General features: G+C 44.2%; 1 protein-coding gene across 2 annotated transcripts; it reads left to right on the top strand.

The window, feature by feature from the left end:
• The first annotated feature begins 1,620 nt into the window (after positions 1–1,620).
• On the top strand, positions 1,621–20,532 carry LOC119172288 (uncharacterized). Of its 2 annotated transcripts, none has more exons than XM_075893526.1 (6): positions 1,621–1,801; positions 8,060–8,179; positions 9,545–11,992; positions 15,542–16,474; positions 16,585–16,647; positions 19,768–20,532. In XM_075893526.1, the coding sequence occupies exons 1-6, from the start codon at positions 1,762–1,764 to the stop codon at positions 19,830–19,832; spliced, it is 3,669 nt and encodes a 1,222-aa protein (XP_075749641.1). In that variant the 5' UTR covers positions 1,621–1,761; the 3' UTR covers positions 19,833–20,532. The 2 variants fall into 2 exon arrangements, with proteins under 2 accessions (XP_075749641.1, XP_037279236.2); XM_037423339.2 differs by having other exon boundaries at positions 9,542–11,992.
• The last annotated feature ends 1,154 nt before the right edge of the window (positions 20,533–21,686 follow it).

Below are 21,686 nucleotides of genomic sequence, written 5' to 3'. Positions count from 1 at the left end.
TTGCATAAAAATAGTCAGAAGATATTGCAAGACTAAAATCACAGTGCTTCAGTCAAGTGAGCAATGCCACTGCTATTTATATAGCTTTCACATCCGTGTGACATAAACACTGAACACAGGTTGGCAGCTATCCACAGTTTTTCTCTTTCTGGCAGAAGCACAGTTCCTTAGAGCTCGCTATGAGCAGTTAGTACATTGCAAATGTTTAGTGCCTGCTTGACATGCTATGCATGTCTCACAGTTAATTGTGACTTTGTTTGGCATGACTACACATTATCGTACGGTATTTCACAGGAATACCTTTGTTTATTTTTTTATCATCCAATTGATGGCGCTTCTGTTATGTGAATCTCCGCCATGGTGGATCCTTGGTTAAGATACTTGGCTACTGATTCGAAGGTCGCCGCTGCGATCTCAGCCACGGCGGTTACATTTAGGCGTAGCGAAATGGTAAGAGTCCGGTGCACTGAGAGCGATGGCAGTGCACGTTAAAGAACACCAGATCACCGACTTGAGCCCTCCACTAAGGCGTCCCTTATAATCATGTCGTGGTCGCTATACGTGAACGCACAGATAACAGAGAGCTTTAGTATATCAGAACACGCTTGCGTTAGCGACTCAGCAAAAAAAAAAAAAAAAGAAAACACGTTGCATGTGTTGTATGGGAGCCTTACGAGTCGACACATGTTATTGAAACAGACTATTCTTGAAAAACTGACTAACGCTTTGACAACAATGACTGATTGAAAAATACGCTTCGAAGTACCAACACATTACGTTGTTCTGGTTTATAAATCAATAAGGTTTCGACGAAATCCGCATGAAGCAGACTAGCAACAACAAGTGACGCTGCATTGAAGTCATGATAGCCGTTGCACTGTAGCAGCATTGCGTTGGAATGTTGCAAATGAGAAGTCAAGTTTATTATAGCAAGACGTGAAAAGAAACTTAAATTCTTTTATTGCCTTACATGGTCGAAGTCTGTAGCGTTTATGTACTTACCTACGATTTTTTGTTGATTACATTTGTACAATGAAAAGAAAATGTTTGAGGGACAGTGATTCTACAAAAATGCGAATTTCTAGCCTATGAGAGACGCCGTAGTGAAGGGTACAATGTTTCTAAACTAGCGGGTGAGTATCGTTTACAATACTAACTTCAGGCTGGAACACTTATTTGCAGTACGTGTACGTGACATTGTTAGTATGACCTTGTTTCTTTGGACATTACGCGTCCTGCAAGCTTTTGGTGCTGGGTGTACTATGTTGCACATTATTATTTTGAAGAGCAAGATTAGCCATGCACAAGCAAAGCGCAACACTACAGGGCAATCAGCATCGGCACTTTGTTCCGACGAAACGCACACATGAGCTTCCCGTAAAACGTCAGTGGTAAGCGTTGCATCCACCCGACGCGCTATCGCGAAACCCCCAGGACCTGACCAAAACCTTTCGCTTCGAAAGCCGATCATCTAACTAACTGCAAGCACCGGCGGACCACTCCTATTGGCTGCGAGGGGGAGAACATTTCAGCATCTGAAGTAACAAAGCAACAAGGGGGGCGGATGTAAACAGCCGGTGAAGGGCCGGTTTTCATAGCACGCAGGGAGCGTCAAGTTCGCGAATTGCGGCTCGCATAGCCACCACAAAGTACGTGCTTGCCCTGGCGAAAACATCGTGAGCTTATGGTCGTGAGGCCCGCCCCACCTGCATTCCGTGGCAGCATCGAAGGGTGGCAGAGAACGATCGACACGGCTGAACCATGAGGCGCCGCCGATGCTTAGCGATGCTTTTAGCAGCAGGTAAGTGCACTGTTTAATAAAAGCTTAATTATCAGCAAGAGCTAGGCACGCTTGCATGTTTGCCTTTTTTTAACAACCATGTGAAATTTGGGAGGCGTTCTTGGTCTGTCACTGTGGCACAGCGGTGGTGCCTTTTTCTGTTGACCCCAAGATCAAGATTTGGGTTCTCGGTCGCATTTTGATGGGTCTTCTCGTGTGCTGTGGTGCGCTAGAGAACTCCTAGTTGTAAAATTTCTCCGTCGGTCTTCACCGTAACTTCTTTTATTGTCTACTCGCCCAGTTTTGGCCAACTATGACATTGTTTGTGAAGAGTTCTAGACCTATGTAAGAGCGACTCCCTTGCCATATTACAAAAGTCTGCTGTCATCTTTATCAGATGTACAGTGTCACTTCCGAGACGTAATTACGCGTTTGAGTGCAGGGCTGCAACAACTTTGCCTTTAGTAAGTGCATCATTCTATCATGTCGTGTACGGTTCGTAGCAAATCTAACTAAAGCAAACAGGACAAACTACGCCTTCGCATTCAGAAAAATAGGATTGGGTGTGGCGTTAACATAAAAGTGAAATGTTCAACAAAAGCTACGTAGATTTACCTGATAAAATTTGCCGTTTACGTGACTGAAGGTTCAGCGAATGGCTACGAAGGCGTTGTTAATCGATGGTAAGTAGGCGCAAATGATGCGAGAGACCAATCGGTCACTTCACACTTACCTACCTTGAATGACCCATTTTACGCTAGATTGAATTGCATTCGTAATGAATGGGCAAGACACGCTGTGATGTTTCTATGGCGAGGGCGCTCAGCTGAGAAGTGCCCTTGTCGCTTGACAAATTACGAAGGTCGTGGGACCCACCGCGGTGGTCTAGTGGCTAAGGTACTCGGCTACTGACCCGCAGGTCGCGGGATCGAATCCCGGCTGCGGCGGCTGCATTTCCAATGGAGGCGGAAATGTTGTAGGCCCATGTGCTCACTCAGATTTGGGTGCGCGTAAAAGAACACCAAGTGGTCGAATTTTCCGGAGCCGTTCACTACGGCGTCTCTCATAAACATGTAGTGGTTTTGGGACGTTAAACACCACATATTAATCAATCAAGGTCGTGGGAGGCAAGAATACCCGCGTGGCTGAGTTCGCATACACCCGGAACTCGCTAGAACTTGCGTTGAAATCGCATCAAAATCTTGCTTCGCAACTATTGTAACTGATCGAAAATATCGAGTTAAAGATTCGCTATGAGGCCAAAGGAACAAATAGTGTGTAGCTGTGAAAGCGAAAAAAAAAATCGGTTAGTGTTTTAACGAGAACATGGCCAATACACGTTACTGTGGCAGCAAGGTAAGAAATCGACCCAGATAAAAACTGATGACACATGCACCTGAAGACCAGCGATTTGTAAAAGCTGCTACATAGCGTCCGAACGAGCCATTTTCTAGTCACGCAGAAAAGCAGGTCTGGATGTCTTGCGTAAATGAATACAACTCAAACATTGTGATTGGCCACTCAGCCGCAGTAAGAAGGTAATATTTCGCACCCTCGCGCAATACTCCTATAGAACCAAAAAATAATAGTAGAATCTACAACATTGACCAGTGACTATATTGAAAAATAAATATACTCGGTCAATCTAAGAAATAACGGCTGTTGTCCCTAAATAAAATGTTGATACTTCAGTATTCTGACTCGAGGAGTGAAAACAACCCTAATTATATATTACAGTATTGAACATTACTGCCCTTTATTACGCCTTAAAGATGCAGAGAACCAGTCACATCAGAGGCACAGAACAACCTCTCCAGATGTGTCCCCGCAAGCGATGAAGATGAAGCCCACCTCGTGATGATGTTGTATGTACAGGTGATGAAGACGTGCTCAACAAATGATTACAATATACAAAAATGCGATGTGTTGTCTTCAGCAAACTCGTTTAAACATGTATGACGTTGATCGCATTTTGAGAAGTCGTACAACCTTTGAGAAGTCAGGCCTCGTCAACCAAAGGCAATTTATCTATTTCTATTCTATATTAAGAGCTCATTCATAGGTGTCAGTGTTGGAGTATCACTACGAGTAATGAAAATATAAACGCCTGACGTTCGCAATTCTATTTACTTCGTGCCACAGGCGCACGTAATATGTTATTGTAATTGAGTGCTCATAATATTGAACCACTACAATTAACGCTGTGTTATTTGTAGCACTTCACTATGGGTGTATACGGTGCCAACACGTCAAGCTGTCAGTTTACCATAAGTGACTTCAACAGGGTACTACAAATGCCGTGACAAACTGATCGCTAACACATTTGCATACTAAATTTGGAGGAGTGAACGTCTCGGCTAGTTCGTTTTTCATTTTATGCAACCAACCTCTATGAAAGCCAGTCTCCCGCACTGAATGCAGTCTAACTGAAAAGAATTGTCATCTGCGCAATATATAAAAAAAATGAGGCCTATTTGCCAGCAACGCATGCAACGCCCGTGGCGCGGAAAATCGGGGCTTGGTCACGTTAGATGCAGGCTATAAGGAACAGCGAACCTAGAGCCGAGCTTGAATATATAAAACGGCCACAATGCACAATATCTTTATTTTCCAATTTATCTCTCGTCAGATGAACGGAAATGTTATATCCCTCTGATAAGCAGTGAATGAAACGTCAGGCGTAAAGGAAGTGGCACGGATGTACCGAAAAATGCAACAAGGCGATACCTATATACTTCTTCGCTCAGGTTAACAATATAACACCGTGTTTCTCGGCATATCCTGAAAAATAATAACTCCTTAGATTAACGCCCAAAACCACTATATCATTTAGGCACGCCACACCGGAGAGCTCTGTAAATTTCGTCTATCTGGGGTTTCTTTAACAATTGTTGGGGTTTGACGTAGTAGAAACACCATATGAGTATGAGAGGCGCCGTGGTGAAGGGTTCCGAAAATTTCGACCACCTGGGGTTCTTTAACGTGTACCTAAATCTAAGCACGCGGGCCTCAAGCCCCCACTGCGGTGGTCTAATGGCTAAGGTACTCGGCTGCTGACCCGCAGGTCGTGGGATGAAATCCCGGCTGCAGCGGCTGCATTTCCGGTGGAGGCGAAAATGCTGTAGGCCCGTGTACTCAGATTTGGGTGCACGTTGAAGAACCCTAGGTGGTCAAAATTTCCGGAGCCCTCCACTACGGCGTCTCTTATAATCAAATGGCGGTTTTGGGAGGTCAAACCCCACACATCAATCAATCAAGCAACGGGCCTCAAGCATTTTTGCCTCTATCGAAACTATGGCAGCTGTGCTCTGGTGTAGGTCCAAGTGCACGGGCCATTAAAGGGAAACAGGCACCGTGGCTAGAATCAAACCAAGGAGGTTATAGATTTAGTATACATTTGAGTTAGTAGCCAAGCCCCATAACTACTCGATCAGTGAGCAGTCTGCATGCTTCACAACAGTAAAAGTAGAAGAGAAATATGAATAAGTGGGAATTGTCAGAGGGCGAGAAATCAATGTCCAAAAATAAGATTTCTATTCGAAGTTCTAAGACACGCTGACGGCATGCTTCAATGATTGTGGATGTTAGTAGGGTTTTCTTGGGTGTGCTGTAACCAAAATGAAATCTCCTGGGCCCTTGGCTGTAACGATGCCCCACACTACCTCCGTGACCGACCTACGTTACAAACCACATAAAAAAAAATGATTGCAACGGCACATATCCAGTCCAGGCGGTCAATTGCTTGAACGCCTCCCGAATCAACGCGTCGAACAGCCTACCACACAACTTGAATGCGGAAGAGGAGGAAAGGAGAGGTATTGAGAGAAGGGGAGCCAACTCACGTATACAGGAAACACTCCGAAGAATGGTGATGAGCTCGTGCGCACACGCCGGACATTCTCAAGCCGGCATCTAGCGCTGTCCCGTGGAGTTCCGCCTTCATGAAAATACCACGCCTATTGGCCGCTGCGCTGGTGTAGCGGTTATGGTGCTCAGCTCCTGACCCGCGCTGGTCGTGGGTTCGATACCGGCGGCGGCGCTCGCACTTCGATGGGCCTTTTTTCGTACGAAAACTAGTCTTCAGACACTTCGGAGCTTTCGGGGCCCGTCAAATAGCCGGACAAATCGACGTCAAATAGCGGGTAGCATGTTATTCACCGATAACCAACAATTCAGAATCGAGAGTGGCGTTTATATCAAATGCGCTGTTGGCTGTGGGGTGCTGCCACGTTGGTTTGTGTGACTCGCTGAATTGCGTGCCGATTCAGCAGGTATCGGTGAATAAGCGCGCCAGCATAACACTGATTTTCTAGACCCGTGTACTGTGCAATCTCAGTGCAGGTTAATAAACAACAGATGGTCGAAATTTCTGGAGTCCTCAACTGTACAGTGTTCTTCATAATCATATTGTGGTTTCTGGTAATTAAGATATATATATATATATATATATATATATATATATATATATATATATATATATATATATATATATATATATATATATATATATATATATATATATATATATATATTAGCTGGACTGAAGTGTGCGAACCTTGCCGACGGCCTTTTTTCTAGAGTATGTGTTGATTCCGCGTTAGCAGGCCCACAGAATCCAGTTTTCTTTCTTGTACAAAATTGATTAGCCCCCACCCTCCTTCCTTTTATAAGCATTTTCCCACAGGTTACGTCTTAATGTTGTTAGAGCCTACGTAGTTTGTTTACTGCAGATTTTTGTTCACTTGTTCTTTCCTTGCATCTTCACTTTCTCTATTCCATCAAAGAATGTAACGCGATGGATAGCGCTGCTGTCTACGTATAAGAAGTTCCATTTCCCCTTTTCAGGGTGTCTCAATTATCGCGCAGCAGGATTTCAAACTGAACGACGTTTTTGAAACCATACCTTGTATACACATTTTTCCCAGTACACAGGCTACTACTCGTTTCCTCGTTAACGAGGTTAGTGATTTATACATAATTATATTGGCAAATTGACAACTACTCATATGTGTAGGCATGTTCAAATGACATCTAATCGTGCTATTGTCAACAACATATACTAATTGCCAGCTCAATATTTTCGACTGATAAGGGAAGTATGCGAAGCGGGGAAAAAATTGCTTAACTTCGCGGCGACCTGAAAAAAAAAAAAGCAGTGCGATCAATTAAGCTTACTGCAAGCGGCTGCTTTACCTGCTGTCCGTTATACCAGAGACCTGGCAGAAAATGTTCCGCGTTTGAGAAGGTCTAAAGAACGAGCGCTCACAGCGTTCTTCCCGCTTTTTTTTTTTTGCAGCGATCGCTTCGACTCGATTATACGCCACTATCGCTGTCCGTATCTCACGTCCCACTGTTCTCATTGATAGCGCGGCCCGAGCACTGCTCTGATTACGGCCGATACCGTGAGACCAAAGTGACTCGTTTCTTCCGCCGGGAAGTGGCAGATAGGGCGACGCGCATTTCTTCTTCTGCATTTTTTTTCTTGCGCATGGTTGAGGGCCATGCTTCCTGATGCAACCTGCACTCTACTATTCTGAAATGGTTTTTTTTCTGAATTCTCGGGCTTTCTTTAACAGAAAACATGAGCACGCAATCAGCATATTGTTAAAGACAGCGCAGTTTGATGTAATTTGAACATACCTAGATATGTATCACTGACATGTTGAAAATTCAGTGAGTATCTTAGGAGTTACAAATATAATTTTAACTAATTGAAGCTACTTTACCAAAAGTTAATAGGGGCTACTGCGCTGTACTAGGAACAATATGCGCTATGTTTGCTACGCGTATTGCCGTTCTTATTTGAAAAAAAAAACATCTTTCTGCGTGATAGTCAGAACACCCTGTACATTTCCTCTCCCTGAAATTTTAACCAGGCGCCCCTGTCGCTTTATGTGGGAGTTACTGCCAGCCTGCTCCCTCCCTGTTTCCTCTGTCCCTGTGCGTAAACATTAGTCGTTTATAGAATGTTCACACATTCATATGACAGCTCTATGTACGCAGATTTGCACAGTGAGTGGGATCAGCATAGTTCTTCTCGTTTTGTCTGCAGTCGTACGCAAGAAAAAGCGTTTAGTACATACAGTCTTAGTGCGAAAAAGAAAAAAAACAAGAAATAAAAATATTTGCCTGCGATGTACCCTTCTAGCGATCGGCTAAGTTTTGATGACATGTGCTCGGCTTTCTAACAGCAGGCGCAGAAGCCCTAATAGTGTGTCCCAGCGTTCTAAATAATGAAAAAAAGTAAGGCTAATCTTTCTATACCCCAAACTTTTTCAGCCCTTGCGTTTATCATCACCAGTGCCAGAGCTTTGCCAACAGTGATGACAGCAGAGGCCTTTCCCATCGAATCTTCAACGGAAGCAGTGTCATCTTCGGACAAAGCATTCACTTCAGAAGGTAAACATGAGCTAGATATGCCTCACGTCTTTCTTCTCCGTCGTCTATTCTTGCAATGTTGCACTGAGCATATATGTCTAGATTTAGTAGTAACCATCAACAAGGTGCCAGAAGGAGCAGAACGATTAAACCTCTGGCCTGGAGACAGTTTGAAAGGTACTGCTAGTACAATATGAAAGATACCACAAATGACCAACCGTTGGTACCAATGATACCAATGAAATCTATGCGAATTTCTCAGAAAAGAGTGGCGGAATGGTTACGAGACAGATAATTGACAACTCATTTATTGCACGAAGGCGACAAAAATAAATTCAGATTTCTTTCCGAAGCCACCATGCCTGAAAGCCTCTGATTACTGTTCCGATCCCCGGACCAGCCAGTACTTATCTATAACTAGGAAGCTTCCATTTGAGAAATCTGTATGAATTTTTCTTGAGGCCCTGATCTACCAACAGGTTGTTGTCAACTATTTCTTTCCTAACCATTCCGTCAAATGCACGACTATTGACCACAAGCTTTCCTGATCTAGTATTTGCTGTGGTGTTATCTTCACGTTTCGGTGACGCGTTGAGGTGACAGGTGATAATAAATGTTTCCTCAGGCGTACCTGCGCCGTTTACCACTTTAGCATTATACCATTAAATGTGCACTGTGATCTACTGAAGCCTGTTCGCCTTCGTTTGTGCGCTCTTGACGCAATGTTGCTGACGTGATTAGTAAGCTGACGTTTACAGCTTTGTATATGCAGCCTGTGAAACGATGCTAGCCTCTCCTCATAGTTTGATATTGTTATACCTCTGAATAACGCGCAAGACAGGCAGAACATCAACTTTTCTTATGCACATTACTTAACATGCCATGCTTTATTAATAGTGACTCACGCAAGATATGTAGAAAATTTGAAAGAGTACATGTCCTCCTACTGTATTTATGGATGTCCAATTTCTTGCTTCGAACTACTACTGCTACTTGCTACAACAATACTTCGCTGTAAACACAAATGGTTCCTCACAAGCGTGCTCAAGTAATGTTGAGGAAAGGTATTGCTGACATCTCTCGATTCTATTCATTAAGTTAGGGTGAGTGATACTGCGGTTATTTTGTAGCAAAGCTATACTTTCTAGTTTGCGTTGTGTCTTGATTGAAACTTTTCTTCTTTTTGCAAGCCTGTGTGGTCGGAACTAGCCTTGAAAGTTCCTCTGTGGAAATTAAAGGATACTATAAGCAATTTCTGAAACTCTTGTCTCACACAGGTGAATGACAGTAGGTGAAAGTTTCGTTTTTAGCAAAACTTGAATAGTTCATATCTACACCATTCACGGCTAATTGAACGACCCCGTTTTGTTTTTATCTATTCAGCAGGGCCGATACCATACGATTCTTCTCATTATGACGGTTTTCATTATGGTGCGACTGAAAGCACAGAAGCGGATCAAGAAACAAAACAAACGGACAAAGCCAGTGATGCAACTGGCACAGCTGCAGCGTTATTGCACCGACCTTTACTAACAGCAACGGATTATGAACAGAGTGGCGGTACTCTCTATCATTATGATACCGTCGACAATGGAAACGGTAAAGATACCCCGACAGACTTCGCGGCGTCTGAAGAAAACAAGACAAAAACAGAGGCGGCAGAGCTACCAAAGGAAAAGTACTTCTGGAAGATGTTCAATGACGACCTCGACACCGTTGAACTGGCTACCAAAGACCGAAATAGTGCTAGCGTCACACCCCTTTCTAAACAAACAGTTGTATTTGGCACGCCAGCACCTTACGTGAGCGTCTTCAGCTTCGTTTCTGAGCCACTTATCGAGGCCCGAGCCGACGACACGGATGACGAATTTACGAGCAGGCTACGTGCGGCGGCAATGTCGTCCAGTAGCTCTAGTGACCCGCCTTCAAGCCCTGAAGTCAAACTGGACGTCTACACAACTGGTGACGACTCAAAAGGCCTCACCGTTCTGTCGGGCATGTCGTCAGGGACAGAAACAGGGACCGCTGCTACTTATCACGACGTTGTGTCCGAGGGTGTTAAATTACCGAGCACGTACTCCACAACAAAACCAGCAAAAGAAACGCCGGAACAAAGTGGCACAGTAGGCGAAGGAATTATTGTTCAAGAGTATGAAATGGCTCCAATTGAGGGGGTTACGTCAGAGAAGAGCCATATACAGGCACCCATCGGAAAGGAAGACTTGGCCTCCGGAGACGTGAAGGTTGATACTGCTAACAGTGACAGTCAGAAGAAACCCGATGACTTATACGGAGGGCATAAGGATGGACTGACAGCGAGTGCCTCAGCTGAGAAACCTAGGGATTCACCTGTTATCGTTTCACCGAGGGACGAGCAGGGAGACACTGTTAGCAGCGGCCGCGGAAATCCCATTCCACAAGCGGGTCAGTCAGGGTCTCTCTCTCCCACGCTGGAGGTATCCGATGGAGCTGGCGTGCAAGGTGTACCTTCTGACACTGCCCAAGTTGATCATCTCATGGCAAGGGCTGGGGACAAGCCCGATTCAGAGAAAGCAAGTCAACCGGCACTTCCAAGAGCAGAGCTGCCGAAGACCAGCGGTAGTGAAGCAGGTCAGAGAGCTGAGGCGCCAAAGCCAGTGGAAGTTCCCAGAATTTCAGAGGTTCCCGCCGAGGGTAACAGCAAGGTGACTCGGCCAGAATCTCCGAGAGCAGAACCGCCAAAGGCTAGCGCAGGTGGGGGAGGTGATCCTACAAATAAGGCAGCAGAAGTGCCCAGAAGTGCTGAAACTCCTGCAGCGGAAAACAGCAAAGTGACTGAGCTAGAATCGCCGAGAGCAGAACAGCCGAAGGCTGGTGGTGGCGAATCTGGTCGGGGAGGTGAGCCTCCGAATAAGTCAGTGGAAGCACCCAGAATTTCAGACGATCCCGCAGCGGGAAACAGCAAAGCGAGTCAGCCAGAATCTCCAAGAGCAGAACAACCAAAGGCTAGTGTTGGAGGGGGAGGTGATCCTCAAAATAAGGCAGCAGAAGTGCCCAGAAGTGTAGAAGCACCTGCAGCGGGAAACAGCAAAGCGAGTGAGCCAGAATCACCAAGAGCAGAACAGCCAAAGGCTAGTGCTAGCTGGGGAGGTGATCCTAAAAATAAGGCAGCAGAATTGCCCAGAAGTGCAGCGGAAAACAGCAAAGTGAGTCAGCCAGAATCTCCAAGAGCAGAACAGCCGAAGGCTACCGGTGGTGAAGCCGGTCGGGAAGATGAGCCGGTGGAGGCACCCAGAAGCTCAGACGTTCCAGCGGGCGGAAACAACAAAGCTAGTCAGCTGGAGCCTCCAAGAGCAGAACAGAATAAAGCGCATGTGCCAGGTAAAGAAAATGGCAGCCCAGAAGCACCCAGGTCGGAGCAGCAGAGCCCACCTGCCATCGTGATGCCAGTAACCAACAAAGATAGCGAAGGCAGGTCAGAAAGCCAACCTGAAATTTTGAGAAGTGATGTTCCGAAAATACCTAGTCCAACAAGTGCTGGTAAGGACGGTAGAGAGACGAAAGGAGACAAAGCCCCAGAAACTGTAGTAATTGTTGAAGACAAGAAAGAAGGCAAAGAGGAGGTCAAGAAGTCTGGACCAACAAAAATGGTGGAGACTACAGAATCCGAAACACACATTTCGATTGATGACAAGCCAGAGAAAAAGCCAACTGATGTGGTTATTCCAGAGGGCAAACCGCACGACGCTAAAAAGGACAAAGGAGAAGAAACAGTACTAGTGGTTAAAAACGTAACTGTAGAGGTGGTACCTGAAGGAGATGTTCCAGACTCCAAACCAGGCCAAGTTGTTCCAGGTAAGATAAACTCACCTGCAGTGCTGTTTATAACAATAATGAATGCTTCCTTGTGGTATAGTAAAAGAAAGAACCTGATGCACAAATTGAGTGTTTGGGTCAATGATTTCAATAGGTGCCAGTTTGTGAAAGTTAAGCAAATTCCAAGCATGGTGGTGGCCTATACCCCTGTCACACGGCGCCTGTGATGTCACTCGCAGCGAGTGACTTTAGGCGTTAATGCCATTTTTGTTGCTGCTACACGGCCATAGCGAATGACAGTCACACATATTGCCAGTCACCCGTTGAACGTGTTCACTGAATTCATGGAAGCGCGACATGTGTACTCTCGTCAACAGGCACTTGACAAGAGATCACAGAATTTACATATTAAAGCAGATGGAAACGATGTTCAGACGTTTATTAAAGGATGTGGTTAACGTTTGGGCAACGTTTTAACGTGCAACATGACAGTGGAAAAACTTCTTCCTGTATATTTTTTTTCTCAATCTTTGACTTGCCATTCTTACACCCGCTCAGTGATGTTTAAGTGCAGCGTCTCCGCGTTAGGCTCGCTAGTATCAGGCACGCACGTGTCGAACACCAGTTTAGGGAGAGTGTTTTCAAACCAGTTTCCTGTTAATCGCTCATGAAGTGGGAACCCAAAGGGCAGCCAACGTAAACGAATTGGCATGTAGGTGCAGCTCCAAATTCCTCGTCTTCGTTGAGGCGCTTCAGTCTGTTCTGATGCTTCATTCGCAGCAGCTGGAGAGAAATTAACGTTCGTTTGCACTGATCACCATTCATGGCGGTCACACATTCGTGAACGCTGTCGCAGTTTCAAACATTGCCGTCTGCAAGTTGGGAGCGGCTTTGAGCTAGTCTTCTTTTTGATATGTACGAAGATTTTTTACAGCGAAAGCTGCGATGAGATCTCAACTCAGGTCTCGCCCCATCGAAGTTTTCCACCACCGCCGCGGGTGCTCGTAACCACATAGCACAAAATAAAAAAAAAAAACACTGCCAATGACACAGTGAGGCTCGAACCACGGTCCACTGGATGCCATCCCACTATTCTAAAACTGAGCCACTCCGATGCTTGGGACTTACCGGCAAACTTGCCTTAGGCAGGCTTGATGTCGGGAAAGCAATCACGTTAATATGACTTGTAAAGCGTTTCAAAACAGCGAAGGAACACCCAGTCGTCGCACAATGCGAATAGCGGAACGAGTGGGTCATTCAATGATCCAACCCATTACAAAAGCTTGTTTTTGTTCACCAATTAACTGTGGTGCCTACCCACTTCAGCCGTAATTCCTCATCGTCGTCAGCCACGGCTTGAACAATTGGCACAAAATTTCTTGAAAGTGTTTAGCGGCAACCGCACTTCTCAGAAAAATGGCAAAATTAGCAAAGCGAATGCCGGCTTACTACCGAAAAATTTAATAATAATGTCGTTGTAGGTATCAAGCAAGTGTGGTTGCAGTAGTTACCCCATAAGTGTTTAGAAAAGGCTCTGAAAGGCCGCTCTTCTAGCTTTCGCTAGACTGTGCCTTACGCATTAGGCAGGCCTTAGGCAGGCTTCGCCTTACGCGCAGGCCTGGCGTTTATTTTTCTTTTCCATTGGTGCTGTTTTAACACGCCGCAGTATATTTTGAACCAACCGGACAATGTTATGCAAGTTAAATGTGCCATTTCCAACTTTTTGGTATCATAGCAGCCCACCGATAAACATTGACATCAATTACGAATGTCATATCAAATAGGCGTGTAGTGCCGGAATGCAAAATTGCAAAGACATTAGTTTTGAATTTCAATCACTGCGAATGACATTACACGTGCCATGTGGCAGGCGTACTATCAGGCATACTAAACACGATGTCGTGCGATCGATTATTGAACACTTTATGTTGGGAATTCATGCAAGAACAGTCTAGCCCTTGGTAAAATTTGAGGTAATGAACTTCGAGTGGCTATTTATTACAGTGGCCATCACTACTGCACAAGAACGGAGTTTTAAGGCATAAATAACTGTAAAGTTTAACAGAAATAAAATAATGGGTACAATATCTGCAAACATAATCGTACCTCGAACCATTATTGCTTCTTTAGCATGCTCGTAGACATGAAATATCCCACAGGAAGCAATTCAAATTGCTTACTCCAAAATGTGCGCTTTGGAAATTTGCCTTCAGAGAAAATTATTTCTACAGAGCAATGGAATCAGTGGAAATGTTCCTAGAGAATAATACATGCATATTGTTACTTGTATGCTGAAAGCTCTCTTAATCTTAACGTAATACTGACTCTCTTTATATACACGCTGCCAAAGCTTGTGTATGATAGGAATTATGTATGTCATTTTTCGGGAGTGCACAGTAGCCCCTAGCTCAACTAGAATGTTCAAGCGGAATTCTTCGCATAGGTGGAAATAATGAAGAGACAAACTGAACAAATTTTTTCACACGTTTTCAAACATTAGGCTTAACACCGAGAGGGGAAAAAAATCAAACGAGATGACGTGATGATGTAATGTGGTCGGGGCCCCTAGTCCAGTGCATCACTGGCTTTAGTTGCTCTGCTACTGTGGTCCTGGAAACCAGCCACCAAGTCCGGTTCCTCGTACGCAAGCCAAATATCCCAATGCTTTGGAACTTCTTGAAAGATACGCGTGCTCGGTTGAGGCGATTTTAAGGAATAGAAACATTACGAACTGTAAGCGAAAAGCTCGTAATTAAGGCCTATCTACTACGGGAATTAATTCTGAACTTCTGAGGCTCGAGACCTCTGGGTGCCCCCAATTGAGGTCCGCTTCTATTAACGTGCTGATGTACCATGCATCGAGCTTGGCGAAAAAAACATGTCCTGGGGACAGCATGCCTTCCTACGAACTGCTCAACGATTCATTGCAGTCATGCGGGTCTAAAAATATTTTAGAAGAGGTTCGTGAAGTTGTCATATTCTGAAGTGCCTTACTTTCATACAGAGGCCTAAACATATGAAACTGGTGTCATTGTGAGCACTGGTTTTGAGTGGTTAGGTTTGTATGTTGGGAAGGTGTGTCGTACTTTTTACAACTAAATTAGGAGATATTTAGAGATGAACCGACTATGCATTTCGATATCATGTGCAGGTAGCGTATCTGCTGAGTAATCCCGTCAAGGAATTCATTAACGTTTGTGTAGTAGGCTGGCTTTGAAACACGCCCGTAACTGCAAGCCTAAATCCTAACGAGGTCGAATTCTTAGCGCTCTAAACCTAAATAACTGGAAGGTTGCGACCTGTTGAAAGATGTCTTTTTAAGCTGTTTGTTTCAAAGTTCGAATTGTCTGAATTGTCTTAATTTATAAAGACATAATTTTATGCGGGGAAAAGAAACGATGGTATACTTGCATTCCGAGGAAACTTAGCGCTGCCCCTTTGCACTAAAAATCACCTGGAAGAAACAAAAAAAATTGTCTTATGGCCTCTGTATCGCTTTAACTGAATTTTTAATGAATGTTGCGCGTGAACAAATTTTCTCGCTGCGTTATCTTTTTATTCAAAATTGTTTCTAACCATTTGTTTCAGCGGTGCCACCAAAGGAGGCCGTAGTCTACCCCCCCGCTCAGACAACGAATCACCCAAACCCTCCACATCAACCACCTTCAGCTTATCAACCTTACCAGCCTTATCAAGCACCCCCGTATCATCAACCGAGTGAAACGGTCTTTTACGTACCTCAGCCAGTTTATCAGCCAGCCCCTCACACGAGCTATATGCCAGGGCCTCCGTCACCTTACCAGCCAATCCAGCACATGGGTCCCACGTACCAGTATCAGCAGCCCTATGTCAGTTACCAGCAAACACCTTATGATCTTTTATACCAACCCTCATACGCTCCCGTCAGTGTGCCTGTTTATCCGCAAGTCCAGCATACCGCATACTATCCAGCACACCCGCCAAGATATAGGCCACCGCAGCGCGTAATCTACGTTTCACAATATCAGGTCCCACGTGTCTATCCATCATCCCCCGCGTACTCTCGTCCGTACGGGACCCAACACAATTATGCACAGATGTCAGCTTATCAGCCGCCGTATCCCGCTGCGGCGAACGTTCCTTACGCCGTACACACTCACCGAAACAAGGGACCTTATTATCTACCTATGAAGCAACCACACGACCCACATCAAGTGATGGTGCTAAAACCGGGACACGAACATCCTGCGCTCGAACGGCCAGGACACGAAGCCACAGCTCACGGAGGCCACAAGCGCCACGTGGACGAGCAGGCTCATACTTCCCAACTGCACTTCCCGCCAGTGGTTCCCCACCCGCAGAATGCTGCCGTACCCAACCACGCTCCTCCACTGAAGAAATATCCTGCAGTCCATCAAATGCCACTCAGCCATTTCCAGGATCATGCAGTGCGCAAGCCAGGAGCCAAGCTCATCTTCAATGCCGGCCACGTGCCAAAGATGATTCCGAAGCGACAAGGCTACGGCGAATCACATATTCCGGGTAGGCAGCGCTTTTATGCATTAAAAAAAAGTGCGACTACCATGCAGTATAATGTGGTCTCTCAAGACAGCGGTGACACTGGTTTCACAACTGATGCGATTATTTTGCAGAAGCCTACTGGAGATCGACCACTGATGAAGTAAATCCTGCAGCAGAGTATACGGAACAATTCGGCAAGTGTTTTTTTTTCCCACCGTCTGCTTGTGAGAAGCACCTAGAGAAACATGCACTCACTTATTACACTAGTTACTCCGGTTTGAAGTAACAACCTAATTTCATTCAAAAGTTACTGACGGCGTCACCAGTGGCTGTTGGTCACAGAAATTCACTGTGCTTCACTTTACATGCTCTTGCAGCAGCATATGCAGCATAAATTTTCAATAACACTATTGCCGAGGAATTGGTTTTTGATCGTTATTGTGCGAGTTTCATTGTCGTGTAAAAAGAAAATACGCAGTCGAAATACTTCGCACTATGAAAATATTTAAATAGGTTGCCGATATTGCTTTGCTTCCCATTGCTTTGAAGAAGGTTGACTGCTCGCGACTCGTGTCGGTAAGCTTTGGATAGTTTTGTTGTCATCATGGGCGTCGAATATAGTGTGGATGACATAGAAAATTTAGTTCAGCGTCTGCAACAGCTATGCGTAAGCAGCCTGCGAGTAGAAATGGTTTGCAGGCTGCGTCCGCAGAGCTGCTGCGGACACCCAATTAGGGTTGTCTATGTCAAGGCCAAGCGACACTGCACGTAAGCAAATCGTGGGTGACACGCTGGAGCAACTATTTACGCATGTGTCAGCATGACATGACTTTCGTGTGCGTCGTCACTTGTATACGTCATGGGCCAATGTTGTTGCCCACAAGGGCGTTTGAATAAGACTGTTCTCAGCGAAGAAAAGAAAAAAGTCTTGCTGCTGTTCAAGTTAATGCAGAAAGCAATGGTCACACCGATTTCTTGTTTGTGGAAATATGTGTTCTACTTGTCGAGTGGGCGGTGCTGCAGTTTTTAATCTTCAAGGTTTTTAACCGGCTTATGAGCTGAAAAGATAGTGGATCTACCTGAACTTATCGTTATCGCGTTTGTGTTTTCTGAAATGCTCTTCGCTGTCGAGAGGCGGCCAGGGCATTGAACGTTTGCCGGGAACGTGAGATTGCAATGTTGCCATATTTCGTTTTTGAGGGCTTTGGCTGTTGAGGTGTTCAACTGTACACAGATACTAGCAATTTAATGCGCCATAGATGTCGAATAAGTTTTGGATAAATATTCTTTATTTTGTTAGCCTAGTAATAATAAAACAAAAAAATGAAAGAGAAAAAGTGAAACAGATGACGTAAGCTTGTAATAAGCAAAACTACTGTATAATATCGACAGATCCCACGTAACTTGAGAATCAACGTTATGCGAAGCGTGCTGAGGGAAGGTGAATGTATTGTAAAACGTTCCGAAATGACGCTAACGATATGTAGAGATGTACGCATAGACATATGTTCAACAGTAGCATATGGTTTATATAACCAGTTTTTTACGCTTTGTGGTAACGATGCCAACAGCAACATGAGTGTTTGCAACACCAGAAGCGGTAAGCTGACATGTAGCGCTTGCGCTCATGTGGATGGTAGCTCCGGAGAATGCTACGTAAATCAACTTCAGTGGATTGCACTTACCTGCAATTGACGTTAACTCGACATGGCGGCTGTATGATAAGAGTACGTACGTATTGTTTATTGTTTATCAAATGTGACAATCAGCATTGCAACCACCATTTACGTTTCACCAGCATTACACCTGTATTGGGCCTTTTACTGAACCAGTATCGAGACCCAGCATGGCTCTATGGTAGACTACTTCATTGCCACGCCGAATGATTAGGTTGGATTCCTGCTGCGGCCCTGATGTTTATTCTTTGCATGCAATGGGTCAATGGTGCCGACTTATGCTTTTTTTTCTTAACGCCATAGCATTAAATACACCAATGTCTATTCTCGCCATTCACAGGTTCACTTAAACTGTCAATATGTTATGGCAAACAGAGGGGTAATTCTAGACGCCTAAAGCACCACAGGAAGAAATAATCACAGAGAAAGAGCGTTCTTTCTCTGTGATTATTTCTTCCTGTGATGCTTTAGGCGTCTAGAATTACCCCTCAGTATGACGAACCAACTAGTCCAACAACAAGTACTTCTATGTTATGGCACATACACGCATACCTTGGCACATACTGGCCCATGGTATACAGGTATTTGCCTCACATGTCTGGCACAAATGGTTTGACGACGTACGTGACGAGATCGTCCCAATGTTCATGTCATGACCAGTCAGTCATACTCGTCAAACCATCATACCTTTTCATAATAATTTTTTTCACCCCGACTTTAGCGGAGGCGGAGAATCAAGAGAGCCCACAGATAGATAGATAGATAGATAGATAGATAGATAGATAGATAGACAGATAGATAGATAGATATAGATAGATATAGATAGATATAGATAGATGGATAGATGGATAGATAGATAGATATAGATAGATGGATATAGATAGATGGATAGATAGATAGATATAGATAGATATAGATGGATAGATAGATAGATATAGATAGATATAGATAGATATAGATGGATAGATAGATAGATAGATAGATAGATAGATAGATAGATAGATAGATAGATAGATAGATAGATAGATAGATAGATAGATAGATAGATAGAAATATTGCCGGCAGTACGCAAAGAAATGCTTCACCCTTAATATTTATTTTCGGCCGTGAATTGCTGTCGAAACTAAACGTTCAGTCTACACTAAGTTTAGTCAAAACTAAATGCAGCTGACAGGTTCCACAACTTCCAGAACATAAATAAATAGCGTTATGGCTGCTGTTTTAAGTACAGCATGCTAGACTGAGTTCAAATAACGGCACCAGCTAGTACTTTAGGGCACTGTTCACAGACGCGGTTCCTAGAAATGCGCACGTTTAATTTATTTGTTGATTTCTGTATTCACTGATATCAATGGTGCACTTTAGTATGATGTCATGTGCAATTTAAAGCTTATTTTTCAGAAGCCAGAACAACAGTATTAGAGTGAAAAATCATTTCCATTATTCGATGTCTGGTGTGTGTTCTCTGATTTAACATTGTACGTAAAGTCAACATCACCAGCCATTACACACCAAACTTGCGTTTCTGTATAGTCTCTTCTGCCATAAGATAATTCTGAACCTAAGATTCATTTGCACGAACACGATATGCTTTCCTTTTTTTTTACTTCTGACACTTGTTTCGCATTTTGATTGCAGAAGTCTCTGAAGATGGTGAGTTGGGAGTGAAGCAAGCTCTCTACACGGGGTATGAGACCACTTAACAGCTACGATGATAGCACACTCTTCCCTGTCTATTCAGGGTCAAATACCCCACCAAAGGCTTGCAACGCTTATGTAACAGATTGGCAATATTTAGACCATCCTGTTTAAATTACCATATGGCTGCCAGGCAGTTCACAGAGGTCCGGCTACCGAGAATCATTAGTGGGCGAGCAGCGACTCACGCCGATGGATGTAAACGCTAGAAGCTGTGACTTGCCTGTCGTCCCTGATGCCGTCTGATTCATCGTATCGCTACAACCAGGTCACATGAGGGCCAGTATATGCAGATGTCATGCTTCTTCGTAAGGAATACTCCAGGAGCTTCGCAACTACGGTCAAGCTACTAAAAAACCTAGCAGTGAGCGACTGGCTCCTAAAAGACCCAATTGGGCGTTCGAACTCAGCCACTCATCGATGTGAAGAAGCACTTCGATATATGTCCTTCTAAAGGTCTCCAAGGAATGCCTGCAACATTTTCATGTATATGAAATGTGATGGGAAGAAAACCCACTTTGTGCTTAATACGGTGGTCACAGCGTGAGACGCTCGGACACCATTTTTGCAACAGCGTTATAATTTTTTAGTGTGTACTGTAATAAATTGTTTCTTTGTAATGAATTAAGTGTCAGAGGTCGCACTGCATCGAGAGATTGCGACATGGATATTTCTTTGTAATAAATGCTTGTTTTACTTTATGAACACGCGTGAGTGAATATTGTATTTGATTCATGATAAGTGTAGTTTGTGTGCACAAGTAGAAACATTTAGGTTTAGCTGTATATTTTGTACAAACAAATTTTACGTATCACGGAAAACGTTGCAACACAACTCCGGGAGTGCTGATGTAAGCTGCGTGTGATGCAATATTACGAGACATAAAACAGTTCTAGCAGTTTGCAAAATAAATAGCAACTTACTAGCGATATCATTTTGTTTTGTAAACTTTGTCTTAATAGACGCATATCAAAGGAGCAAAAAAAATGCGGAAGGACAGGGAGCTTGGCCAGTTACATGCATATCAAGCTAATAATTATTGAGATCTTATGTTCCAACACCCCGATGTGACCGCAAGATACGTGTTAATGGATGATTACATTTTACCAGCGTGCACGAAAATTTAGGCACATGAGCTTGCATGTAGCGGCTGAGATTCAACCTCGTGACATGTAACCCGTGATCAAACGATGCGAATATTAGCCAAGTGGGACTGAGATGAATGTTCCCACCGGTGCCTCAATGCATACTTCCTTACCTATAACTATTTATAGTATGCTCGCATTGTATCTAAATGTACATTACAAATATAAGCTCCTCGTTAAAGTGACCATTCAAAACGATGAAGGAAAGAAGGGATTGTTTTATTTGTTACAGACAATGTTAATGAGATCTTACAATCATGCCAAGTATAAAGAATGTCATTAGAATTTGATTGTAATGTAGATGTGAAAAAAATATGTGGACGAAAAGGTAAGGTGCCGTGGGGAGAGACCGAACCTATAACTTTCAAATAACGTGTCCGATGCTCTACTAACTGAGCTACTACGGCGGCTCTCTCCATGTCCACTTTAAGGGTTGCATTAAACGTGGGAGCGGGGCAGCCTAAGATGGTGGTAGCTATTTATTTTGCAAGCTGAACTGGAAGAAAAAAAAATCACAGCATACCAACGAAGTGAGTGATGATGAGTGGGGACGAAGCATCCGTATGTCTATCCGTGTTTCTGTCCATCCGTCCGTCCGTACGTCGATACGTCCGTCCGTTGGTGCGTCCATCTGTCTGTCGGTCTGTCTGTCTGTCTGTCTGTCTTTCCGTGCATGTGTCCGTCGGTCCATTCATCTGTGTGTCCGTTCATTCG

Source organism: Rhipicephalus microplus, chromosome 4 (assembly GCF_043290135.1).
Source record: "Rhipicephalus microplus isolate Deutch F79 chromosome 4, USDA_Rmic, whole genome shotgun sequence".
In the NCBI taxonomy this organism is placed as follows: Eukaryota; Metazoa; Arthropoda; class Arachnida; order Ixodida; family Ixodidae; genus Rhipicephalus; species Rhipicephalus microplus.
The sequence above is the reverse complement of the archived record's forward strand: the minus strand, read 5'-3'. Positions and strand labels throughout refer to the sequence as shown.